We start from the raw sequence: 22135 nt of genomic DNA, 5'->3' as shown, positions 1-22135 counted from the left end.
GTATCTAACATTTATATTGCCCTTACTATGTGTCAGATATTATGCTAAGCACTTTACAATTATCATCCCATTTAATAATAATGATACCGTATCTAACATTTATATTGCCCTTACTAGGTGTCAGATGTTACGCTAAGCACTTTACAATTATCATCTCATTTAATAATAATGATACTGTATCTGACATTTATATTGCCCTTACTATGTGTCAGATATTACGCTAAGCACTTTACAATCATCATCTCATTTAATAATAATGATACTGTATCTAACATTTATATTGTATTTACTATGTGTCAAATATTACGCTAAGCACTTTACAATCATCATCTCATTTAATAATAACGATACTGTATCTAACATGTATATTGCCCTTACTATGTGTCAGATATTACGCTAAGCACTTTGTAATTATCATCTCATTTAATAATGATGATACTGTATCTAACATTTATATTGCCCTTACTACGTGTCAGATATTACACTAAGCACTTTACAATCATTTCATTTAATAATAATGATACTGTATCTAACATTTATATTGTACTTACTATGTGTCAGATATTACGCTAAGCACTTTAAAATTATCATTTCATTTAATAATAATGATACTGTATCTAACATTCATATTGAACTTACTATGTGTCAGATATTATGCTAAGCACCTTACAATTATTATCTCATTCAATAATAGCTAGCATTCTTATAGGACTTACTGCGTGTGTCAGGCACTATGTTAAGCACTTTATAATTATGATCTCATTTAACAATAACACTAGCTAAATTAGTGCTTACAATGTGTTGGCACTATACCAATCATTTTACAATTATTATCGCATTTGATCCTCACAACAACTTTGCTGAGGTAGGTGCTATTTGCCATGGATCACAAAACTAATAAATGCCTGAGGCTAGATTTGAACTCAGGTCTACCTGGTTTCAGGTTCAGGGTTCCACGCACTGTGGTTCTAGCAGCCCAGAAAGGTAAAATTCCCTAGATGAGGTCACAAAACAAAGAAGTAACTAGCCAAACCAGGATTTACACTGACCCCTCTTCCCTCTCTTCAGGGAAGAGGCCACTTATCTGCTTCCTTTTCAAGAGCAGCTCTGACTCCTCTCCTCCTTCACCATGTCCTGGTGATGAGAAAAACTGTTGAATTTTTTGAAAAACCAATTAAAAAAAAAAAAACCTTTCTTGATTAACAGGAAGGGAGAAAAAGCAGTTCTCTGTTTAACACATCAATCCTCCAGTTTGTGCCAGTTCTCCAGACGTGCAAGAAGAGACAACTCTCCTTGAACCTGGCAATGTTTGTCCAAACACTGCTCTGCCTCCTTTATCTGCTATGACACTAGAATGATAATGGAAATAGCAGCCTTGGCTGGAAATCTCTGTCTAGAATTCATGAAATATTTTTAGATCTAAAATATGAGAGAAAAACATAAACGGTCCGACAATGTTAGCATGCTTTGTATGGAGTAAAGCAAAACAAAGCAAGTTGTGTAAATATTTAAGAATGAAAAGGAACTGGCTCCAGCAAACATCTGGGATAACAGATCTAAGTAGGCTACAACTTCTAGTGAGAAAAATCAGCAGGAAGGTTACCAAGATGATAGCAATTTAAATTCCATTTGATATGCACATTCCAAGTACCTTCTGTAAACCAATTTTAAAATGCAATTATCTGTCACTTAAGTGTTACTGTATAATTGGACAGCCTCCCAAAATGCCTAAGTCAAATAGATGTGGTTTTCTTTCATTAAAATATACCATTACTATTTAAAGCAATAAACAACAGTTTGTAAAGTGACTTGGTAAAATAAGCAGAAGAACAGTGTTGGAAAACTGGCCCTTAAAAATAATCCCCCATCAGAGTGTAAGCTCCTTGAGAATAGAGACTATCTTTTTCTTCTTTTTGTACTCCCAATGCTTAGTACAGTGCTTGAGACAGAGTAGGTGCTGAATGTTTACTGACTGGTTAACTGCGAAAAATAATTCACTATATTTATCTAGGTTATTATATTATTATTAGAAATAGGCTTGTTAGAATGCCCAAGATTTTATTTTCTGAGATCAATATTTTTAAATTGCTATTTCTAAAGAGTGACGTTAGATAGGTCCACTTATCATTAATTGTTAACCAATTGGAGTTGACTGCCACTCTCTGGAATGCCCATTTTTCCAAATATATATAAGCTGTGAGTTAGCCACCACGATTATCTCTGGTCTTAGAGACATGGTCAAATGATCGTTTCTTTTATCAACAAAATGTTAGCATTATTAATAAAATGATTAATCACCCAGAAATTATTATTTCCACATAAATTAACAAAACAGTAAGTTTTATATATATAGTTGGAAAAGGGACATGTCCTCAATAGTTATAATAATAACAATAACTACTACTAGCTAGCTAGCATTTGTATAGCTCTTTAGGATTTGCGAAGTGTTTTACAAGTATCATCTCATTTCATCCCCACAACAACCCAGGAAGGTAAACGCTATAGCTATCCCCATCTTGTTTGTTGTTATGCCAGTTTAGTCATGTCCTACTCTTCATCACCCCATTTGGGGTTTTTTTGGCAAAGATACTGGAGTGGTTTGCCACTTCCTTTCCCAGTTCATTTTATATATGAGGAAACTGAGACCAAAAGGGTCAAGTGACTTGCCAAGGGTCACACAGCTGGCAAGTGTCTGAGGCCAGATTTGAAATTGGGTCCTCCTGACTCCAGGCCCAGAGATCTATCCACTGTACCACCTAGCTGTCCTCATCCCCATTTTATAAATGGTATAATAATCTCCTTTTTACAAATAAGGAACCTGACTCATATTGAAATGAAGTGAGTTGCCCAGAGTCACAATGCTGGTTAAAAATGTCTGAGGCAGGATTTGAACTCAGGTTTTCCTGACTCCAGGTCCAGTACTCTATATACTACTATACCAGCTAATTATTTGATTACTTTCAACACCAGCATTTTGGAAACAAACCAATCTTCTCCAGAATTAATGGTAGTGCCTGAACTTTATGTATTACTGGACATCAAGGTGACTACCTCCATCAAATGTACTACTCAGTAGTAGACTCAGACAGTAACTCATAAGTATTCCTAGACAACAATGGGGTTTTTACAAAATCTTCTTTTGCCAAGTGTCACATGAAGCCAAAGTTTTGTTATTACCTTTATCACCTGTTATTACCTTTTGTTCCCCTATTATGTTTTTAATCTGCTAATACACATAGTTCCAAATCACAGACATTATTAATTCACTTGAGTTCAAGATTTTCATTCTTTGTGCCTGGTATACACTAAGTGCTTAATAAATACTTACTGATCGATTCTGGGATACACTCTAACTTCCCTATCATTCAATAACAGGATTCATAGTAAATACAAAGGATCATAGCATTTAGCTCTTCTAACCCTATGTCTTTTAGAGGATGCCTCCATGCCTGGAATGTTCTCTCCTCACCTCTTAGAATACTTGGATTTCTTGAAGACTAGGTTTAAATTCCACCTTCAGCAAGAGGTCTTTCTCAGTCTCACCAGGATCAAGAACCTTCTCCTCTAAAATTACCTTCCATCTACTTTATGTATTTTACTGGTTCTATTGATTACATGTTGTTTCTCTAAGTGCTTATAAATGTCTGGTGATGAAATGACTGATCAGGACTAAATAGATCTTTTCTGGAAAATCCTTTCATTTTAGATAGGAGGAGACCTTTTGCCCAAAGGAAGTGAAGTGCCCAAGGTCACTCAGGTAATAAAGAACATGGACAGTATTTAAATTGATGTATTTTGACTCTAAATCCATTATATTTTCTATATACTGTGACTTAAAAGTCCATTGGTAAACCAAATGAAGAGATCATAGTTATGAACTTGCATATTGGAACCATAAGGTACTGCATTAGCAAGCACCCCAGCACACCCAGGACAGCTGCTAGCACAGGTTCTTTGATCTGCTTTTCTAAAGGAAAGCAACTCAAAAAGGGTTAACAAGCTTAGTTTAATCAGATATACACACACACACATATGTATGTATGTATATAGTTCAGGGGAAAAAGCACCCTGAACTTCAGAAAATACAAACATAAATTACAAGCAGACAAAAAAATACAAAGACAATAACACAGTTCAACAGACCAACAGACAGGGCTTCTAGCTGTCTGACCATTACATACATACAGTGTTAGTTACCAGAGAGAAAAGCACCGACATCTGGGTTTTTAAAGCCGGGGGGGAGGGGACCTCAACGACTATCAGAGTCTCATCTGGCCAAATCACACAACTCTTCCCATAAATGAGCCCCAAAACAAAACCTCACCTCAGAGTATATATAACCTTCTCCAGGGTCAGAGTACATCATAACCTTCATGACCCACTGCTTAATTTCAAAGTAACAAAAGGTATGGGTCTTTCTGAAAAACAAGCTTCCCCTAAACCTTCTCTTGTTGGGATCCAAGTGAAACCCATTAAGGAGCTGGGAAGATCTTCAAATTCCCTAGGTCTATTAAGGGGCATGAAAGATCTTCAAATGCCCTTACCCACTACAAGTAGCAAAAAGGCTAATGCAAGATGATTTCCCACAATGTTCATAAAATAAGTTTTGTTAGCATGTTTGGTGTGGGATTTTTCACTGAGGCTGATGTCCATCCCCATTGAGTGATCCACAGTCAAAAATCACCACAGAATGGCAGTCAGAGGATGGTTAAACCCTCCAAGGAGTTGTTCTTGAGTAGTTTTTCAGTTGTGTCCAACTCTTCATGATCTCATTTGGGGTTTTCTTGGAAGAGACAAAAGTGGTTTGCCATAGCCTTCTCCAGTTCATTTCACAGATGGGGAAACTAAGGTAAAGTGGCTTAAGTGACTTGCCCAGGGTCTGGGGTCATACTGCTAGTAAGTGTCTGAGGCCAGATTTGAACTTAGGTCTTCCTGACTCCAGGTCTACCACTCTATCCACTATGCTACCACTGGTCACATATACTCTTATTATCAATGGTTCTAATCATCAAGGGCTTATCTGTGACCCAATTTTCTTTTCAAGATAGCTCTATCAGATCTAGAAGTCACAAATTCATGATAAAGGAAACCTATTTCCCAGCCTATTTGAAAAATCATGACTTTTAGATATTCTTAAGAACAAACAAGCTAGTATATGAGAAAGACTTTAATGTTGCTGGGATCCTATGATTATCAGTGGTTTAGCTGTGGTGGTAGACTTGAATTTCTTTGAGTTGGTTTCTGCATTTGTTTGGTGAGGTCCAGTGCAAAGAACACTGGTGTTCAGATTTTGCCTTTGACATTTACTATATATGTGGCCAAGGGAAAGTCATTTAACCTCACTGAGTCTTAGTTTCCATGTAAAATGAGTTAGACTAGACATCCTCTGAGGTCTCTTCTGGCTCTAAGTCTATGATCCTATAAATCTATGAGGTGGGAATCTGTGGTTGGGCTCTCTATTCTTCTGGAGCAGGAGACAGAGGGCATATTAAAATGAGGATCTTAACGTTGATGAAATGTCCTATGGATTTAGCCTAAGGATGAGAAATCTGAACCATCATGACTAAACTCAATTCCCTACTGCTTGGAAAGGCTGACCAATAATTAGCATCCTATATGACATGTGTACCAAGACTCTCCCTGGATTTGAATGTAAAGCTACATCTCAATCTTTCACATTTACTCTCAATAAACTTTGGATAATTAATATGATTTGTCCAAAGGTAAGCTGCATCCTACCTCCCCCCAATTCTAGGACTTTTGAGCAGCTACAAAACATATTGATATCCTTTCCCTTCTGTTCCCCCACCATATCCTAGAAACTCTAAGGGAGAAATACACTAAAAACATATGTACTATACAATATCAGAAGGTGCAAAGAACCCACACAGCTTTGACTTTAACCAGTATTTTGCCAAAGAATATCTAATGAAATGCTCTGAATATAGAGATCACTCGATAATTTTTTAATTTTTAGTTTTTAACATTCGCCTTTATAAGATTTTGAGTGCTAAATTTACCACTTGATAAATTTAAAGGATAATGGAGAAGGAAGATGATGATTGATGATGATGATTACTAGACATCCATCATAGAAAGGGAACTTAGCTCTTAGGGAAAAAAGCTCTTGAAAAGAGAACTGCTTTTGAGATATTCAACAATATGTTTAACTGTTAAGTCTTTTCAGTCTTAACTTTCAATTAGTACCTCTAGTTAAACATATGTAGATAACTTTCTGTAAATATAGTACTTCTCTCTACATAATTTGTTTTAAAAAAATCCAAAGTTGAATTTTAATACTATTATCTTAGACCTTATTTAGGTCCAACATATGCCCAAGGAATTAGGAAGATATAGTCCAATGATGGGTCCAACATATGCCCAAGTATTCATCAAGGCTTGTTTATAAGCCAGGAACTTGGAGCAGCTCTGAAGGCTCAGAATATCATAAGCTATTCTGACTCAGGTTGATTACTAAGTCTATAAGATGACAGTATAACTCTGGGGCTGGTCTAGGGCTTCCAAACAGCTCTGTGATGTTCTTATGGACTCTTATGGAGGCTAAGTTCTATCCAGATGTGCTATAAGTGGCTCAGTATTCCCCCTGGGTGGCCTCAAATTGCAATCATTTCCATGGAAAGTTCCCAGAACTCTAGGGCTCATTCTAGGCCTGAAGAAGAAAAGTGAGGATGCCTGCAATTAAAAAACAAACTCCCTGTGTTTCAGTTGTGTATCTATACAAAGGCACTGAGTTTCCTAAAACTATAAAAGTTTTGGCTAAGTGACCCTCTGCCCCAGCCAAGGTGTACCCACAATGAAGTTGCTTTGGCCACAAGGATTTTATACAACTTTTCACTCACAAAGTGTATTACCATTAATTTTTATGGCAGGTATTGGGATTTCTCTTCAAAAGTACCCAATTGCTAATATAACATTTAAAATTATAAGAATAACATCTTGATCTGTATACAACTTCATAGTTTTCAAAGTGCTTTTATTTATCTGGTTTCATTTCATCTTCCCAGCAATCGTGTGAAGGAAAACAAAGCCATTAGTATTACTTCTATGTTGTAAATGAGGAAAACAAAATAGTCATTTGACAATCATTTGTTGTTGTTATAGCTCAGTTGTTTTAGTCACGTCTGACTTTGTGACCCCCTTTGGGATTTTCTTGGCAAAGATACTGGAATGATTTGCCATTTCTTCCTCCAGCTCATTTCACAGATGAGGAAGCTGAGGCAAATAGGGTTAAGTAACTAGTCCAGGGTCACACAGGTAGTGTGTGTCTCAGGCCAGATTTGAACTCATGAAGATGTGTCTTCCTAACCCAGCTCTCAGCTCTCTTATCAACTGTGCCACCTAGCTACCTGATCATTTATTATGTACCTACAAAGTAGGCTAGTCTTATAGAAAGAGAGAGGAATAATCAATGGACAATCTTTAACTCCTTCAATATTCATCTAAGATCAACTAATCTAAAGGAAGACCCTAAACCAAGGAGGTGGACCCCCTACAAAGGACACATGAGAAGACATGAACAAGGTTGTGTGGTCAGAACACGTGAACTAGGCTAATTCTCTCTGTTAAAAGTAAGGAAGCTGTCCCAAGACTTAATGATTCAGGAGGGAAGCCTAAATCCATCACCACTGATTGACTTTTTGGTCACCTTAGGACATAAACACAGCCAGTCCACATGGAGTCGGTCTCTTCAGAACTGACAGCTCTGCTGACCAGCTGTATTTCCACTTGGATATGAAGCCAGACAGATAGGAAGACTATATCTTCCTAAACAACTGCTTTAATCTTACTGAGTACCCTTTAAATGCAATGGCTAAGTAAATCTTCTGCAAACTGATGAATGGCCTACAAGTGTTCACTTATTACAATCCTGAACCTGAGCTATCAGCTTGGCCTGGATGACCCAAACGAAGACTAGTTTATTACAAGGTACACAGGATGAGAAAGCAAGGATGGATTATAACCTGCATTGTTGAGGATAGTATTCATGTCAAATCACAGAACAATCCAAGTATTTGAGTGCAAAGCACTATGATGCCTGAAGCTGAATGATTTGCCTACTATCCATATGACTTGTAAATGGATAAGCTAAGGCTAGAAGAGAATCCCAGGTCTCCCACTCTTAACCCAGAACAGCAGCATGCTGTTGCTCACTATAACATGAAGGCACACATTCCACAGTGATGACCTACCTGCCTGCTTGTTATTCAGAGCAGCTAGAGGCAAAGTTACCTCTCCATTAAACAAACAAACAAACAAAAAACAGACACTTCTTTCCTGGTTCCTTAGACTTCATTCTCAAATAAGAATAATTAATTAAAGATATTGGTCTGATGGACTTTTGAAAGCTGTGCCATAGAACAAGAAAAATTGGGTCTAGGTCACTTTGTAAACCTCAAGAGATTTTTATATAGCTGTATTCCAAAAAGAAAAGATTTAGGTTTCTTTTTTCATACAGGAATCCTGATTCCCAGGTTGTCAGAGAAGTAGAAAATGGTGAACACAGTAGGGAGGCTCGGAACAAATAGCCATGTGTAGACACCAGGAGAAAAAGGAAAAAAAGAAAACAATAATAACAACAACAAAAAACAAAGAGCTCAGTTCTGTTGCCACTAGAAACAAAATGATTCATTGGTGCCATCCTCCATTACACTGGTGTATGACCACTCCTGAGGCAGCACAAATATTTCGTCCAGATTTACGACTCCTCTGGAGTTCACTGGCTTTCTCAATTCCAAGTAGCACGTCACGTGTTTCATTGAACAGAGAGCTCCCCTGTTTGCTAGGTGCCCTCTTCTCTTGGGATTCTCAAATCCAACTCATCTATGTTGAATGTGATTCAGCATCATAAAGGAAGAAAAAAGTCTAGAACACTCTAATCTATGGCTAGAGAAAACCAAATTCAAAAGGAGACATAAATCTCTTGATTAGAGATTAAGAATGCAGAAGGTTTGTTGGTATGCATGATCTAAAGAAGGACTGGTGGTTCATTGGGCAGCTAGGTGGTGCAGTAAATTGAATGCCAGGCTTGGAGTCAGGAAGACTCATCTTCCTGGGTCAAATCTGACCTTAGATGCTTACTAGCTGTGTGACCCTGGGAAAGTCATTACACCCTGTTTGCTTCAGTTTCCTCATCTATAAAATAAGTAGGAGATGGAAACGGCAAACCACTCTAATATGTTTGCCAAGAAAACTCCAAATGAGGTCACAAAGAGCTGGACCCAACTGAAGCAAATGAACAATAAAATGGGGTTGATGCAAGTGTTAATCTTCAGGTTTAATTGTTATTTCAGTTTAATTTCAAGATCAGTCATTCAAGTCATAAATACTTGACTGGATGCCCTAATGCAGAGACAATGGCTACATATGGTACCCAGTCCAACTGTTTCACAGAACAAGAGTGCTATTCAATCTCACTTGTTCTGTTTACCAAGCAAAACAAGACATTTAGTGTTAAGATTAAAAACTCAACAGAGAAGTAGGATTTTTTTTAATTTCCTGTAGTCAACAAGTTAAAAAGAGAAATCTATTACAAAGAAAACTGTTATATAATTTAACCTTGCAAGAATTATTTATGAAGAAAACAAGTATTATGTGTTCAGCAATGTGTTAGATGTTATACAGCACAGGGAAAAAATGTGTTCCCCACCCTCAAGCAACTTTATATCTAGTTGGTCAAAACAAGATTAAAACTTTATCCTTCCTCCTACTCCTGTATCTCATGTAATGTTCTTTTTCTGCACATAGCAGGTACTTAACATCTTTACTGAATGATCAAAAGCCAATCTGGGATGATATGGTGAGAACATGTTAACACAATGAAGTTAGATAATTTTGCAAGATAGTCTGTAATTAAATGTCAGTTGAGAGATACAGATGGTGAGTGCCACAGCAATTTACAGATGGGAGAGAATGTGTTAGACTGGGGTGATCACAGAATGCTTCATAGAGTGGAGCTTGGACTGAGTCTTAAATTATGAATAGGATTTAGATAGGCAAAGAAAATGATGGAAGGCATAATAATACCATTAATGAACAGGAAAGTTGGAAGGTGATTTTTTTTTTGTGAGGGGGGTGGGTAGAGAAGAGAGGAGAATGGAAAATAGAATGATAGGTGATGAGTCAGTTTTGGATAAGTACATAGATAATGTCTAGGAGTAAGAAATATTGAAGTGGATCTTAGATAAGAGGCAAAATACGAAGATATGGATTTCAGAGTCATCAACATTAAGAGATAAATTGACACTATGAAAATAGATGAGCTCTCAAATAAGAATTGCTGAATACTATTTTCCATAATTTGTTAAAATAATCCAACCAGAGCAACTAAGTAGCAGAGTAGATAGAGTACCAGCCCTGGAGGTAGGAGGACCTGAGTTCAAATCCAGACTCAGACATTTACTAGCTGTGTGATCCTGGGTAAGTCACTTAACCTTGTGTCCAAAAATAATTTAACCAATACAAAGGGAAATAGGACCCTTTGTAAGACCTAGACCTAGCAGGTCAAGTAGGTCACTAAGACACACTGACCTAGAAGTAAAAACACTTGGACTCTAATTCTACCTCTTTCATCTATGAGCTGTTTGGTCTTGAGGAAATCCAAGCCTCTGCTTCCTCTTCTGATTTTTTAAAAGTATTTAGGAGAAGCATGTGTATGAAATGATGAACCTGTAGTAACTCACAGGATTACTATGAAGATTGAATGAGATAAATGCATGTGAAAGCACTTTAACTGCAAGGTTTATACAAATGTAAGATCTTTATTGTAACTATCATGGAAAAATTTAGCAGTAGCAACAACTATCCAGAGTTCCATTTTGGTTTTCTCTTCCACATATGTAGGAGGAAAATCAAATCAGTGTATTACACCATCTTTGGCCTGTTAGAGAAATATAGAAGCTGTTGAAATTTAAATGAGCAGAACTGCAAGTCAGCTTAAAATTTCTCACCAGTTTCCTACTCCTAAGTGTTATCAGAGACTGGAATTTGTCTCGGTCAAAGACTCTGATTCAATACTAAAAGCATCTCTGCACTTTGGCCCCACGACTCACAGGGAGATCAAGACTGCCAGTCATAACAGGATCATGCATATGAATTGTGTAAATAAGAATTCTGAAGGCCTTTGGAATTGAGAATTTTGACTGTTTGACCTTTCTTAAACCATTATTTATCACTCTAAATACAAGACTATAAACTCCAAGAGGTCAAGGACCATGTGCTAGCTAAACTTTTCACCCTTTTCTCTCCTCCTCCCCACTCAAGCACCCAACATATTACTCTTTTTCCAAACATAATAGGTACTTTAAAATTACTGAATAATCAAAACACAGCCCAGTACAGCCTTGATTTGGCTGACCTAACTTGATTGGCTAGTGAAATATAGAGAAAAAAATGAACTTTTGTTAAGCTGATCGATGCCTGCCTCAAGGATACAAAGGATATTATTTTATTGGAAAGATGACAGTACTGGGGGCATCTTGTTCTCATATAGTTTTTACTTGAACCCACATGCTTTCCCATTTTGATCTTGCCAATATTTGTCCTGCTGGTGTTTCCATTGGTAATATTTAATTTGATTCTGCCTGAACATCTGGAGAACGGGTGTGAGATTCCCCATTTTGGCAGAATCTGGAACATTCTGACATAGGACTGAATATCATTTTATGTGTTGAAGGCATTTACATAGGATAGCTTCAGTTCTTCTGATTCTGTGAGACAGGCTTCTTTTGCTATATAGTAGTTACATTTCAATAAAAGGAAAAGGAAAAACCATGGAGAAAAAAGGGAGCAAAGTCTGACAAGGAGCTTCCCTAAGTATCCCTCACAAATTGTTGATTTTATGGAGGCACCTTATGACACTATTGCTGTAAGTATAGCCCTTTGTTTATGAAAACCCTTACTATTTTCCCCCTGACATTTAAAATGAGGAGTAAAAAGCCTTGACTGTTTCATAACCAAGAAAGCATTCAGAATGCCTAGAAAAGTTAATGCCTATACCAATCATTTAGATAGCTAATCTTATACTGCCTAGCATGCACCATTCTGTTTTCTCAGCAGATCCCACAATAGGGGTTTCACCAAGGAGTTCTTTTTCAGGATTCCATAGATATTACTGTTGAAAGAAAAAAATATCTTTTTGGAGGCCATGGAGCTTAATGATAAATGGATTCCACTAAACCAAAGGGGGAGGGGAAATAGGTTATGATAAAAAATGAAGTAGGCTTTAGATATGAATGTCTTTTCCCAGTTAAATGTATATTTTTGTATAATTCAAATTAGGAGATTTTTGTCTTTCAAGGAATGTCTTATCAATTTTCAAGAACAGAATCCTTCCCATTAGCAATGTGCTGCTACATTGACAGAATTGCAGAAATTTAGTGGGAAGGGATGTCAGAAGTCATCTAATTCAAACCAGACCTGAAAGAAATCTCTACCCAACAAGTAGTCATGCAGAATCTTCTTGAAGCCCTCCAGTGAGGTATCTACCACTTCCCAAGGCAGTCCATTCAACATTTGGATGGCTCCAATGGTTAGGGAGTTTTTTTTTGTGACACAGAGCTTAAATTTGCCTCTTTGCAACTTCTACTGGTTGTTCCTTGTTCTCCCCTCTTGGACAGAACAAATCTACTCCATCTTCCCCATGACAGTCCTTCAAATTTCTGAAGACAGGTATCAAGGCACCCTTAAGTCTTCTCTTTTCTAAGTTAAACACTGCCAGTTTCTTCATCTAATCCTCATATATTTATTATTTAACATGTATATTGGTATTCAACCCTATGTCAGAATGTTCTGAATTCTGCCAAGTGGGGATCCCACACCCATTCACCAGATGTTCAGGCAGAATCAAATTAAATATTAAGTCCATATGCCAAGGACATAAGGTCCTCCAATATCCTGGATATTCTGAATGCTCTACAGCAGTGGTGTCAAAATCAAAAAGAAACAGTTCCCAGTGGGCTACATATTGACTTTAGAAAATCCATTTCTGTTGTATTATATTTTCACATAATCTGTTCAACATTTCCCAATTATATTTTTCTAGGGAGTTTTTCAGCCTGAGCTATGAATTTGACACAGTTTAAAAATGTCCTCCTTAAAAAGTAAAGCTCAGGACCAAACACAATTTTGTAGATGTGGGACTATAATCACTTGACTCGAAAGTGGCATTTTATTTTTTATCATGAGACTTTATCAATTACAACTCTGCTATATAATTGCTAATATATAGAGATAGCATGATATAGTTTTTAAAAAGCATTGACTTGGAGTAAAAAAAAATTAGAGTGAGCAACAGAAAATCTAATTACAAAATACATCAGTATAGTATTCTAAGATGTTCATTTGGCTAACCTAACTAAACTAATTGTCTAGTTTGACATAAAAGAGTGAAAGTTCTAATCCTGATTTTGCCCCTAAATAGCTATGTGACCTTATACAAGTGACCCAAACAACATGGACATTGACTTCTTCAGCTATATAATTTAGGGAGTTGGATTAGGTGACCTCTAAAATCTCTTTTGGCCAGACCGGTGATAAAGTAGATAGAATGTAGGGCCTGAAATCAGGACTCACTTTCTTGAGTTCAAATCTGGCCTCAGACACTTTTTAGCTGGGTGACGCTGGACAAGTCACTTAATCCTGTTTGCCTTGGTTTCCTCACCTGTAAAATAAGCTAGAGAAGGAACTGGCAAACCACTCCAGTTTCTTCACCAAGAAAACCTCAAATGGGGTCACAAAGAGTCAGACATGACTGAAATGACTAAACAACAACAAAATACCTTTCAGTTTTAAAATTATTGTCATTATAATGCATCATCTCACAATTAGGATCCTCCAAAGTAACTGCTATGGATTATATTCAATGAATATTGATTGATAATGACCAGGGAGAGCTGAGTGAATGGTGCATATTCCCCAGATGATGGTGTCCATGAAAGTGTATGATTGTAGGGCTAGATAAAAATAGCAAATAAAATTAAATCTTAATTATAGTGTTATTAGTTTTCACCAGGTTATACATCAATGACTAGAGATGATCCCCAGTATTTATTCCTTCCCCTCATTAAAGAGCTATCCAAATATAACAATATCTTTAAAGAAAAAAAATAAGAGAAAAACAATAGAATTGATTGATCAATACATCAAAAAATTCTGAAACTCCCACCTCTGCAAAGGGATGGGGAGGCCTTCTCATATCTCTTCTTTGAAGAACAAGTTTTTTCTTTGTAATTTTGCAATATTCACTTTTGATTGTTCTGTAGTTATTCTTTCCCTTTATACTGTTATCATTTTGCATATGCCTAATGTTTTACTGGTCATTTTTATTTCACTCTGTATCAGATCCTATGAATCTTTCAATGTTTCTCTTTACATATCAGTAATATTCCATTATATTTGTACATTACAATTTACTCATATATCCCCCACCAACAAGCATTAATTTTCTTTCAAATTATTTGTTATAAAAATACTGCTATAAATATTTTTGCATATATGGGAACTTTTTTCCTTATCAATGACATTCTTGAGGTAAAACCAAGGAGCAGAATCATTGGATTAAAAGGTGCGGTGATTTTAGTCACTTTATTTGCATAATTCCAAATTGCATTCATCACACTGATTCACAGATCTACCAACAATGTGCTAGTGTACCTATCATCAACTCTTCCAACATAAGCCATGCCCATCATTTTTCTTCTTTGCCAATTTTACGGGATGAGTTAAAACCTCTGGGTTGTTTTGATTTTTATCTCTTATTATTAGTGATTTAGAACATTCTTTCACATTGTTATTAATGGTTTGCAATTCTTTTGAGACCCATTTCTTCATATCATTCAATCACTCATCTATTGGGGAATTGCTATACATACATGCATATAAATGTATACATATATAGCCCTTAGCATAATGCTATATATCAAGTAGTAAATATTTAATGAATGCTTGTCTATAATGATGGTGATTCACACCACAGGTGTCACTTAAGGAATTAAAGTATTAAGGGGAAGACATCTAGGAAAATAGTCCACTATGATGATTCTGATCATTTTACTCTCTAGAAACTTTTAGAAGTGCTATACAACCCTCTTATTCAATCACTTCTATTAAGGTTGACCGAGACTTTTTCAAGCAAGGATATGCACATAAGAGTCAAGACTCAACTAAACATTTACATATGTATAATAAACAAGTATGTATATATATGTATATATTGTTAATAGTGCCCATATTTTAGTGGAAGACTATTTTAGGGGGTAGCAAATTGAAGTGAAGAAAGATCTATCTGTACAGTGGGATATGAGGGTAGGACAGGAGATAAATGACATCAGTTAGCACAGGTCATAGTCACTAAAGAAGCCTGACCCATAGGCTTTGTAAGAGCTATTCTGATGGCAAGAGAAGATGAGCAGGAGAGGTTGCCTAGGAACTAGTGTTCACCACCTGATCATTGTTGCCCTGAGCTTGACATGATTCCATTGCCATATATATACCATTCCTGGATGGCACTTCCTGAATTGTTCTAGCACTAGAAACAATGACATATGTTTTCAAACATTTTTTTAAAAATGTGTTATCAACATAAAGTGCTATTACAGAGAAATAGGTGTTTATGTACAGAGTAAAGTAATAACACTTCATTATAACTATTCTTGTTGTGTTAAAACATTCTCAAATTCCCAACAGATTTTCTGGGATGGGTTCAAGATGTAATAAGCAGCTGGCATCTATGCAGTTTATGGTAATGGATACAGTTTATTTGATAGCTACATAATGAACTAAGCTGACTAAGTTGAAGAGTTCAATGTAAATGTTATGCCATCCTCATCTTCCTAAGGATCTTATCTGGAGGATAACATTTCATTAGTGTCCCTGCTCTCAATAATAAATACCCTATACTTGTATATTGCTTTTTAAACTTTTCTAAGACTTACGTTATTTTACAATATCACAAAATATGGAAGTTTAAAAAGACTTTGGAAATCACCTGGACCAGCGGTATCAAACTGGTGGCCACAACTCTCTTAAGTGTAACCCAACTTAGATTAAGATATAGCTCCTATCTGATTTTAATGTGTTGATGTAGCAATATACAAATTAATATTAATAATTATAATTTTAATATCATTAATTTATTATCCAATAATTCAATATCAATTATTAATAACACTAATAATTAGTAACAGCATAAGGATATAATAATAATATAATTGCTAATAATAATATCAGCATATAAACATGCATGGTTTCTAAGTCAATAAATGGCCCACAGAGATCCTCATATACAGTTTAGTGACCCTTGTTTCTATTTGAGCTTGACTCCTCTGATCTAGACAAGTTTCCCAGTTCCCTTTTACAGCATCCTGGAGAGGTGTCCATGAAATCTCTCCGAGAACATTCCTTGGGGGTAGAGACCTTAGTAACTCAGGAGGCTGCTCACTCTATTGTTGGACAACTCAAATTATGAGCTGAGCTGAAATCTGCCTCCACGTAACTTCATCCCATTCATCTAAGTCTTCTAGTCTGGAACAAGAGAATGTCTATCTCCTCTGATATCTTTTTCCCTCCTAAGTATCGAAAGGTAGTTATTGTATCTTTTCCAATCATGTCTTCCTGGGTAGATATACCCAGTTGATTCAACCATATTGTTCTCATCTGATAGTCTCCAAAAATCCCATAAATGTCAATGGCTATTTCTCTAAGCCTCAATTTCCTTATCTATAAAATGGGGATAACACCTGTAGCAATTACCTCACAAGGTTATTGTGGCAGATCAAATGAGATAGCATATGTGAAGTTGTTTACAAAACCTTAAAGCTTTTCTTAATGCCATTTGCTATTACTGTTAATAAGGAAAATAAGAAAAATACCTCTAAGTCTGTGATGTAATAAAGAAAAATGACCAGCTGATTAGCAATGGAAGCATTCAATTGGGAAAAGCCCCTAACATCCTTTTTCCTTTAGTAGCTGAGCTTTTTTTTATTAGAATAACCTGGAATATTCCCTCAACTCTCCAATTCTGTTTGCCTGGGAAGAGTTAGGTCCAAAGTGGAATCATACTACAAGATAACAGCCTAGAATGGGGAAATGTGGATCACAATGAAAGCTAAGGTAGAGAATGTAGAAATGAAAGCAACACAAACATTTGTGTCCAAATGAAAAATGAACATTAGTGTACATTATGAACACAATAGAACAAAATAAATATTTTAATGGCAGTCACCATCTTGAAGATAGGATAAAGACTATTTGATGCTGCCTATATTTTCTCTTTGTTATATACCATGTCAACTTGTTCTTAAACCACTTTCATAAAAATATGTGGGAAAAATGTGTTTAACTGTGTCTTTCTCTATCTCCATTTGAAATACTCTTTTAGAAATTACTTCAGAGTGACTCTCTAAAGTTGTTGTTTCTTTCTAAGCCAGGTGCTAGGGACAGACTTCAGATGAAGAACAGAAAGTCACTATTCACAAGTGAAGTATTGATAAGAAGACAGCGTGAAAATACAAGCAGTTTCTCAGGAAAAGGGAGTCAGAAGAAAGCTGGAAGAGAAATTTTCTAATTAGTAAAAACATCCCCAAGAGACAGAAACATTGTCTCTCTTTTTCTTTGACTATTTCACACCAAAAAAGAGGAAAGAGATTATTTTACAAATCCTATTGGAAATTGCTTCAGAAGCAACCTTTGAAAGAGAGGAATAAACCATAGAAATGATTCTTTAAGTCTTGGGGTAGAACCAGAGTGAGATAAAGTTCTAACAGCTGTTAAAGATTAGTGAGAAATGTATCAATTATTCATATGTGTTTGTCTCCTTAAGAAGCCTGACATACAGTGTTACTATTTTGCTATTTAATATTTACTACAATGCTCTATTTTTATATATTCCTGTAACTAAGACCTGAATATGGAATTACTGTGATTTACATCACAGATAAAAATGATGAACCTCCTGTGTAAAAACAGCAGCTAGTTAGCATAGTGGATAGAGACTAGATGTGGAATTAGAAGACCCAAGTTTGAATTCTACCTATCTACTAGCCGCATGACTTTGGACAAGTCACTTAACTATTCTGTGTCTCAGTGTACTCATTTGCAAAATGAAGGATTGTGACACCAGGACCTTTAAGGTCTCTCCTTACTCTGAATCTAGGAAACTATGATCTTTTACTTCATGCTAAGTGGCAATTATTACAATTCTAGCACCAACTGATGTCAGTGTTCAGAAGAAAATTCCCAGGAAGTGGAGAGTGGGAAAGCAGTCTACTGAGCATGGAATTCACAAACCCAAGTGATGGCAAAGCCATCCAATCTAAGCCAGTCCTTAAGCTACAAGCAGCTTTGAGTTACTCTGTCCTTTCTTGGAACTAGCTCTGAATGATAAAATAAACCTCATGTAGAGGGGATTATATTAAAAAAACAAAACACCACAGAGATCACTGACCTGTCATTGAGTTTTCAGACGTGCAGAGCTGTTCCCTCAGTTTTTCCACATCATCTGGATGAACCTGTTCATAGAGGGTGCTGCCAAACCACTCCGACTGCGGTTGGTTCAGCACAGGCGTGACTGAATCGGACACATAGATAACTCTCCCTGTTTCAGCAGCAACTACAAACAGGAATCCATCAGCAGCCTCAAGAATGAGATGTTTTAGTTCCTTGGAAGAGGAGATCACAATTAGGAAACTCAAAAAAGCAAATACAAATGCAAGCTCACTTTTCTCATTGTCTTTGACCGCCTGGTGATTATGTTATGGCCACCTTATTGGTGGGAATATTCCAATAGATGGATGACTTAGAATGAATACACCCCTCAATTTGTTTAGAAAAGGAGATGGTGATTTGTATTCCCACTCCCTCACTCCTTTTTTTTTTTTTTGCAAAGTTAATTTTAAGAACTTGGGACACAATTAGCACAGTGCTCGGCACATAGCAGGCCCTTCAGAAATGCTTATTGATTCCCTATTGACTGACTGGTATGGATTGGGCTCATACACCTAGTGCAGAACCACTGTTCATAGTAGCAACACTGTGTTTCTGTGAACATTCAAATAGTGTCAGTATTACAAGAACAGCCTAAGCCAAGTGCAACTGAAGAAGGAAGGCCCATATGTATATCTGCCTGCTAATTTTTGGCCACTCTGCTTCTCACTATGGCATGCACCTTCATTTTGCATCCACTTCCCGTTCTTCCCAGGCTGAATCTTTGTCCTCATAATAATATAACAACAGCAACTGTAATTTAAAAAACAATCCCCTTTGATTGTGTGGTGTTTTTTATTTCACAAGGCCCCCAGTCACATTTATTATCTCTGTCTGCTGTAGAAGGGGGGCCATACTGAGAATCAAGAGCTTTCTAGTCCATTGAGAGGCAGTGTAGCAGAATGGGTAGAGGATGGGGGTTGGAGTCAGGAGGACTTGGGCCTCTGTTTCCTTATCTGGGAAATGATGACCTCTCTTATCCTTTCTAGCTCTAAATTTCTGATCATAAAATCTCAGTCTTGGTTTTGCCACTAACATATGGTAGAGACTGGGACAAGTTACCTCCTCTCTCTGAACTCTGTTTCTCCTTGTTATAAAATGAGGGTACTGGGGTAACTAGGTAGCACAGCAGATAGAGCACTGGCCCTGGAGTCAGAAGGACCTGAGTTCAAATTCAGCCTCCAACATTTGACACTTACTAGCTTTGTGACCTTGGGCAAGTCACTTAACCTTGAATGCCTCTCCAAAAAGAAAAAAAAAAGAAAAATTAAAACGAGGGGACTAGACTCAATGACCTCTAAGTTCTCTTCCAGTGCTACCATTTCAAGATTCATTTGATTTTCACAATAATCCTAGAAGGAGAGTAGAGTAGATTTAACCCAATTTATGCGTGAGAAACTGAAGTACTGGGAAGGTTACTCCCAGCACACTCAACAGGCAGGCAGAAGAACCAGGATTATTGCCTTTTCTGATTTTTTGAGTCCAGAACTCCTATTACCACTATATCACAATGTCTCATATAGATAAATCCTGGAGAAATGGGATACACACCCTAAAATGCCTCTTAGGTCTTAGTAACAGAGCTATTTTAAGCTGAAAGGAGGAAGTTGTGTGGAATCAATTACAGCTGCAGAATGCCACACATCAACTCATGGAGTTGTATAAATCAATTTATGCTGTCTGCACAGCAGAGGAATGAGGTGCAGCTTCCTTCCTAATGCAAGGGAAGGAAGCTATTGCTACTTGGTCTAAGAAGTTCAGACAATGTATATACACATGAACCTGACTAGTTTTTCTGTATATAGAAAGATACTGTATCAGGAATGTGACTAAGAGTTTCAAAATGACCAAGTTGTCCATTTAATTTAAAATGTATTTATGTGATTGCTTACTATATACAAATATTGCCTACAGATTTTCTCCCAGGCCCGTGTTAGTGGATAATGAATCACTGTGAATGAAGTGGTGGCATGTATTCAAATTTGCACTAATTGGAATTATAATTATGTAAAATATGGCAACTATTTCCAGCTCAGTAGGAAGGTGCAGTATGAATTCAAACAATGGTACTATTTAAGGAAAGTCATTATTTTAACAAATAGGCATCTGGCTATACTTTACATCTTGTATCAAAGACAGAAACAAAGACAGGCCAATTGATATATAAGAAGCAGCAGCATAAATGTTGCATGTTCTTTTGAGGAACTGTCTAGTTAAATAAATCAGCTATTCAAGGAATAGAAGTGAGAGACTTGCATGTCTTGTGTGGCTGCAAGCCTCACAGGGAGATATATTTAAAGCTGGACCACTTTAATGACTGGCTTTAACCAAGAGGTCCTCTATAAAAGGAAGGTTTTATAAGCTTCTTGAGGAAAGGGCCCCATTTCGTCATTACTTTTTATATCTCTCACTTGACTCAACAATTTACTAATCAAAAAGTATTTCATACTATTTCAGAGTTTATATTCATTTCAGACTATATTCTGAGTTTCAGGTTTCAAATAATTCTCTCTCATATATACAAGCTTTAGGTTCATAAATCAGAATCACAGAATCTTAGAAAAGATTTCAGAGGCCACTTAGTCCAATTCATAGCTGACAAAGAGTACAACAGGCCCGACAAGTGGTTCTTTAGCCTTTGCTTGTAGGCCTTTAATAAAAAGGGGACCCATTACTTCCTTTGGCTGCTCATTCTACTTTTAGATGAATACAATTATGAGGAAATGTTTCCTTATATAAAACCTATATCAGGTACTAGAAAACTCCTACATATTGGACCTAGTTCTATTCTCTGAAATCAAGTAGAATAAATTGAATCCCTCTTCCATGACCCAGCCCTTCAAATACTTGAATACAATCATGTCCTTTCTGTCTTCTTTGCTCCACCTTAAAAAAAAAAAAGGGAATTCCTTTAACAAATTCTCCTACTGGCTGCTAGGTGGCACAGTGTAGAGAGCTGGATGCAAAATCAGGAAGATCAGAGTTCAAATTCAGCCTCAGGCACTTATTTAGCTATGTGATCCTGGGCAAGTTATTTAACTTCTTTATGCCTCAGTTTCCTCAGATGAAAATGAGAATAATAGCATCTGTCTCCCAGGGTTGTGGTAAGGATAAAAATGAGATAATATTTGTAAGGTGCTTAGCAGATCTTAAAGTAATAAAAAAAATGCTAGCATAAGTATATAATATAAAAGAAAGTAATATAATATAGCATAACATAAAAATATAAATTAATATAATGTACTATATGTGTGTGTACATGTTTAATATGCATATATGTGTATGCCTATAGGTATATGTGTATTTACATGCGTGTATGTATATGTATTCATATGTGCACACAGACACACACACTCTCTAGTATATCAACATCCTTTCTAAAATGTGGTGCCTGGAACTGAACACAATATCTCAGATCAGATTTGAGAAGAGGGATTATCATTTCCCTAATCCTGGGTGTAATTCCTCTCTTAATGTAGCCTAAAATGGATTAGCTTTCTTAGCTTACACTGTTGACTCATGTTGAGCACATAGTCCACTACAGCACCAAGTTCTTTTTTAACACAAATGCTACCTGGCCATACCTCCCTCACCTTGTTCTTGTGAAGATGATTCTTTGAGCCTGAGGGTAAGATGT

At 36.5% G+C, this 22135-nt stretch overlaps 1 protein-coding gene across 1 annotated transcript in view; it reads right to left on the bottom strand.

The window, feature by feature from the left end:
• The window catches only part of ARNT2 (aryl hydrocarbon receptor nuclear translocator 2), a 222267-nt gene that overhangs the window by 152034 nt on the left and 48098 nt on the right, over positions 1-22135 (bottom strand). The window contains exon 5 of the mRNA XM_069098683.1: positions 18461-18674. Coding sequence (XP_068954784.1) covers positions 18461-18674 — 214 coding nt within the window. The remainder of the gene's footprint in view (positions 1-18460; positions 18675-22135) is intronic.

The sequence above is a fragment of the Petaurus breviceps genome, unplaced genomic scaffold (assembly GCF_028583685.1).
Source record: "Petaurus breviceps papuanus isolate PSGF00001 unplaced genomic scaffold, PetGlider_PUasm1.0 37, whole genome shotgun sequence".
NCBI lineage: Eukaryota > Metazoa > Chordata > Mammalia > Diprotodontia > Petauridae > Petaurus > Petaurus breviceps.
The sequence above is the reverse complement of the archived record's forward strand: the minus strand, read 5'-3'. Positions and strand labels throughout refer to the sequence as shown.